The sequence below is a fragment of the Nannospalax galili genome, unplaced genomic scaffold, assembly GCF_000622305.1.
Source record: "Nannospalax galili isolate Female #2095 unplaced genomic scaffold, S.galili_v1.0 scaffold1342, whole genome shotgun sequence".
Classification (NCBI taxonomy): Eukaryota; Metazoa; Chordata; class Mammalia; order Rodentia; family Spalacidae; genus Nannospalax; species Nannospalax galili.
This window is the reverse complement of record NW_008348210.1, coordinates 124,052-130,051: the sequence shown is the minus strand read 5'-3', so window position 1 is coordinate 130,051 and position 6,000 is coordinate 124,052. Positions and strand designations below refer to the sequence as shown.

Here is a 6,000-nt window from a genome sequence, read left to right as displayed (position 1 = left end):
AAGCTGCTCAAGGTCAAGCTGTTTAAGGGCAAAAAGTTAAGATTCATCCATAGCCCCATCTCCTACAATATCTGGTACAGGCAGCAACAAGCCACCTCCCACGGGCCAAATATAGCCCAAGTTCCATTTTATAAATGCAGTTTTATTGGATCACGGCAGTAGACATTCATTTACCTATGGTAGATGGCTGCTTTTGCACTCCAGCGGCAGACCCAAGTACAAAAGAGACTGTATGGTCCAGAAATAATAAAATGGTTACCATCTGATCCTTCACAGAAGAGGCTTGCCAGTTCCTGAGCTAGCATATAATGTAAAGAAAATTGATGGCAAACTCAGTGAGATGTTTCATAAAGAGATTTAGACTGGTGTTCAGATGACCCAGGTCTTAACTCTGCCTCTGACTAATTGTTTAACTGAAGAGATAAGGGTGGTTATGATGATGATAATGAACAAAAGTTTGGGCATTTGTTATGTGCCAGGTACTTGCTAAGAATTTTCAACTTGTTTCTTTATATTCATAATCATCTCCAGGGATAACTATTTTTTAAAAAATTTTATTATTTTTATTTCATGTGTGTGCGTGTATTGCTTGCATATAGGTAAGTGCTCCCGTGTCGTGCAATGCCCGTGGAGGAAGAAGAGGCTGTCTGTTCCCCTGGAACTGGAGTTATGGACAGTTGTTAGCTGCCATGTGGGTGCTGGGATTTGAACCCAGGTCTTTTGCAAGAACAGTGTTCTTAACTGCTGAGCCATCTCCCCAGGCCCGAGATAGTTATTTTTATTAAAGGAAAGAAACTAAGGGTCTGAGAGATCGCGTAGCTTTAGTGACACAATCAGGATTGAAATCAGGCCTGACTTGCTCCATAGTTTGGTACTTTCCCGCTCCCTTAGAAAACACACTCTTGAAATAAAATTTAAATGAGCTTCCTCATAAAATTAGGAATATTATTGGATAGAGCAATGTGGTTTTCAACCCACTTTAGCAAGCAGAAATACATCTCCATGTGTTTATTTACATACACACAAATATATAGTATTAGAGATTATATCTGGTACCTGGAGGTCCGGGAAGTTGGCCCAGATTGCTGAGACTGACTTGCACTTCCTTCTCTCCCCTCAGCATTCCCACTGGCCCCCGCATTCCATGGCTTTGGCTAACCTCACAACCCACCCACAGTTTTTGCTCCTCGGCTTGATGGATGGCACAAACGCCCATCCACTGCTGTTCCTGCTTTTCCTTAGCATCTATCTGCTCAATGCCCTGGGCAACCTGAGCATGGTGGTGCTGTTGAGGTCTGACAGGGCTCTGTGCTCCCCTATGTATTACTTCTTGGGTCATCTGAGCCTCGTGGACATCTGCTTCTCCACAGTCACAGTCCCCAGACTGCTGGTCAGCCTGCTGCACCCCGGAGAGGCTGTGTCTTTCGAGGCATGTTTTGCCCAGATGTACTTCTTTGTGGCTCTGGGCATCACCGAGAGCTATCTCCTGGCAGCCATGTCTTATGACCGCGCAGTGGCTGTGTGCAGGCCGCTACACTATGGAGCAGTCATGACACCCCGGCGCTGCGCTGTCCTGGTGGTGGCATCCTGGGTGGTGGCCCATCTGCACTCGCTGCTGCACACGCTGCTAATCTCTGCACTCTCCTACCCGCTGTCTGCCCCTGTGAGACACTTTTTTTGTGACATGACGGTGATGCTGAGCTTGGCGACCTCAGACACGTCCACTGCAGAGACTGCCATCTTCTCAGAGGGCCTGACAGTGGTGCTGACCCCACTGCTCCTCGTATCCCTCTCCTATGCGCACATCCTAGTGGTGGTGCTCAGAGTGAAGTCAACAGGAGGCCGGCGTCGTGCCTTCTCCACCTGTGGGGCCCACCTGGTGGTGGTGTCGCTTTTCTTTGGCTCTGTGGTCTCCGTCTATTTCCGACCATCATTTGCCTACTCAGCTCGCTATGACCGCTTGGCCAGTGTGGTCTATGCAGTTGTTACACCAACCTTGAACCCTTTCATCTACAGCCTTCGCAGCAAGGAGGTCAAGGGTGCCCTAAAAAGGGGATTCAGATGGAGAGCTTCATCCCAGGATGAATAACGGGGTCTGAATCAATTGGCATTTCCGGGGCAATAATACTTCAAAATCCCCCCCTTTCTGTCTTTGTCTCTCTGAGTCTCTTATCTCTGTCTGTCTGTCTCTTTCTTCATCTCCTCTTCTCTCTCCCCATTCTTCAATCTCAATTAATTTGATCCTATATCATCTTTTTTTCTTGTTAAATAAAACTTTAGACCTGAATAATAATTTAGTAAATATAACCACATGCTTACATAGTACAAGGTGAAGGTAAGTGACAATAGGTCAGATTCCTCTGCTTATTGTCTGAATGCCTGACATGGAGGCTAATTTTCAAATTTGAAAAAAGTAACCAGGGAACAAATGAAGGTAAGGAAAAATGCATTAGTGGTCCAGAAAAATAGAGTGTAAGTAACAGCAGAGGGTAGGTAGAGACAAACCAGAGGATGTGGGGGTGGGATTTTTTAAGGAGGTTTTATTGGTTGGGCTGTAATGTTAGAGTCCTGAATTGTCTTTTCTGGGACACTTCTAGATATTTTATGTGACTTTTAGAAATCTTCAGAGATACAATATTTTCTATCTGCACTGTGAAAAATTCAGAGATAAGAATCTCTTTCACCCACCCAAATCAGCTTCCATTACCACCCCAGATTCTCTGCATAGCATTCTGTGCATAGCATTCTGAATTTCCTTTTTTTCATGAAAGAATACATCTAGGAGGTCTTGTCATATCCTCACAAATCAAACTCTCTTAACTTTGTGGTATGGAATACTAGACTAGATCTTACATAGGCTCTTGTTTGATCATTCTTTTGTTAATCCTTTAATATTTTAAAAATATGTTTCCAACTTTTCACTATTACAAGGGTATAGTGAATGTTCTTGTCATAAAAATAAAACGTAGGGGATGAAGAGATGGCCCAGCCATTAAGAACGCATGCTGCTCTTGCAAAGGCACTGAGTTCAGTTCTCAGCACCCACATCAGGGGGCTCGCAACTGCCTGTGACTCCAGGTCCAAGGGATTGGATTCCCTTGTCTGGCCCTCTTGGGCACTCAAACACTCAGTAGACACTCACACAGACACACAGACACACAGACACACAGACACACACACACATTTTAAAAAATAAAAGCTAATATCTAGTGTGGAATTGTTTGTGGGAAAAACTATCTTCAGTCTCTCCATGGATTTGTCTCTATCACACTGAAGAGCACATGGTGAAGAGACCATTATTTACACTGTACAAGACAGGAAACAGACTGGGAGGAAACCAGTGGCTGCCCCAACTTCACATTCCTAAGTTCATCTTTTTTGATGAGTTGTAGTGTATTCAATCTTTCCCACCTTATCACGAAATTTCTAACTGCTAGTATATAAATTCCTAGAACATAATTATGTCTTTTTTGATTTGAACTTTTATCATTTTCTTCATTTCCCTTTTGATTAACATGTATTTATTGTACATACTAATGGCGTTTGTATAATATTTCAATGCAGCATGCGCACCACATGTGCTAGAGGAATCCAGCTTCCCCTTATACACCTTCCTTACACCCCACTTTTAATTTTATACTGTTTATTTTCCTGTTCATCTGGCTGCTTTTCACTTGGGTTCTTTATGCCATGTTTCGGCTTTGTCTTGTTTTACTTGTCAAAGTCTTGTCTGCTATATTAAGTACCCTAAAGAATAAACATTGAGTTTAATTGATATTAAATCTATTTTTTCTTGATTTTCAACTCCATTGACTTTTTTCCCATTCATATTTACAAATTTACACACTTATTTTAAAGATACTTTTTTAGTGATTTTCTAGATTAAGGCTTATGTGTCATCTTTACCCCAGAGAGGGTGCCTTAGATCATAACCACCTCTGAGGGAACTTGGCATCTTTTTTGTTTGCATGAACAATCTATGGTTGTCCTTAGTGATGGAGCTGATGGGGCTCTCAGATCTCATAGGTCCCCTTCTGTCTTTTGGACTTAACCATGCCTTCTGTCTGGTTTTGTGCTCCAACCTTAACTGTTGCCACAGGGTCTCCTTTTTCATTATCTTGACGGCCTTGGGGAACTCAGACTCTCAACCCCTCGCTGTTGGATGGGCTCCACTAGTGCGTATAAGAATTTCTTAGATATTCATGACTCAGGGTGGCTGAGAACCTTTACATTTGTGCATGGAGTATTTTATGCACTGTTTCCTAGTCTAGTGCTTCCATGATGTGGCTGCTCTAAAAACTTTCCTATGCCCAGCATACTGCCCAACATATAGGGTGAATTTGCCATCCCCTTCAATATCCTACGCTATCTGGAGGATTCTATCACCCCTTTACCCTAGAGCTGGAGGACAAAAAGCATACACACACACACACACACACACACACACACACACACACAAACTCTTTGTAGAAACACTATATTATTTTACATTGTTCTTTTATTTTTGGCTTTTTGAGACAGGGTCTCCTTGTAGCCCCAGCTGTCCTGGAACTTACTATGTAGACCAGGCTGGCCTCAAACTCACAAAGATCCTCTTGCCTCTGCCTCCCAAGTGCTGGGATTAAAGGCGTGGGCCACCACCCCCGGCTACAATCAATGTTCTTTTTAAAGACAAATGATTACAAATATTTATTCATTTAATTTTTTATTTAGAAAGTGTGTCTGTGTGTGTGTGTGTGTGTGTGTGTGTGTGTGTGTGTGTGTGTAAGCTTGCCATGGCACATGTATGGAGATTAGAGGATAACTTGTTGTGTGTGTGTGTGTGTGTGTGTGTGTGTGTGTGTGTGTGTGCAAGCTTGCCATGGCACATGTATGGAGATTAGAGGATAACTTGCAGTACTTGGTTGTTTTCTTCCACCATGTAGGTCCTGGGGATTGAACTCAGGTCAGCAGGCTTGTTAGCACGCACCTTACTTTCTTTGCTGTTCCCACTGTTAGACCATGATTACATTATTGTTAAAGTGCAGTTAGAAGGGGGAGAAAAATAGCATTAAGTATTTGAAAAGAGTAGGCTTGTTTATCAATATCTATGTTAGCTTTGATTGTATGTCAAGATATTTAAGAGCCCTTTTTTTAGAAATTTGGTAATGCGGAGTGTTGCAGAACTGTTGCACAAAGCAATGGATAAATTTACTATGTATAAAATTGACTGTCAAAAATTCAATTGTGAGCTCTTCTAAAATTATAAAAATATCCAGGAGTAAAAGTAAAAAAAAATTACTGTAACAAACTTGTCACTTGTAATTACCAAATTAAGCAATCTATAGAATTCAACCAAAATTTTTGAATACATAGAAAACATCTGAAATACCCAGTGTTGGCAACACTGAAGCAGTTGTCACTCCCGTTTTCTTTCGGGAGAGAGCTAAAGTAGTAGAACTTCTTTGGCAGTTTGGCAGTTTCTGCCCAATTATAAAATGTTTATGTTCTTTGATCTAATATACTTGTTTCTGGGAATGTGTCCATAGGAAAAAAGACTAGTTCACAAAAATATATGGGCTATGTTATAAAATTGAAGCACTATTACTCAAATCAATAAAAAAACTGAAAACAACCAAAATACCTACCAAAAATTATTGAAATAAAGTATTTTGAAAGTGTTACAAATTCTGCCAGTATGGGGGTGCTCACTTGTAATCCCAGCACTCAGAAAGATGAGGCAGAAAGACAGCTGCAATTCCAGTGCCAGCCTGAGCAACAGAGAGACTCTGTCTCAAAACAAAAATAAAAAGTGCTCCAAGTTCTTATGTGAAACGCTGAGTTTGTAGTACATTTGAAGTGAAAACAGTTAGACAATTGCGAGTACAATTTATCTCTGCTATACTATATACACTGTTAGTTGGTACATAGATAATATCTAGGATAACACTCCCAACTGCTTTGATAGGGAAGGGCCGGGACTATGTTGTTTGTTGTTTTGGATGCTTCTAAGTGGGCCTA

At 41.6% G+C, this 6,000-nt stretch overlaps 1 protein-coding gene across 1 annotated transcript; it reads left to right on the top strand.

Moving 5' to 3' along the window:
• Window positions 1-1,144: 1,144 nt before the first annotated feature.
• Window positions 1,145-2,089, top strand: LOC103743553 (olfactory receptor 1L6-like). The gene has a single exon (XM_008844902.1). It carries the CDS (start codon window positions 1,145-1,147, stop codon window positions 2,087-2,089), a length of 945 nt encoding a protein of 314 aa, XP_008843124.1.
• Window positions 2,090-6,000: the final 3,911 nt, after the last annotated feature.

Bases quoted from the DNA above. Each gene is read 5' to 3' on its own strand.
- LOC103743553 (XM_008844902.1), top strand. From the start codon at position 1,145: ATGGCTTTGGCTAACCTCACAACCCACCCACAGTTTTTGCTCCTCGGC.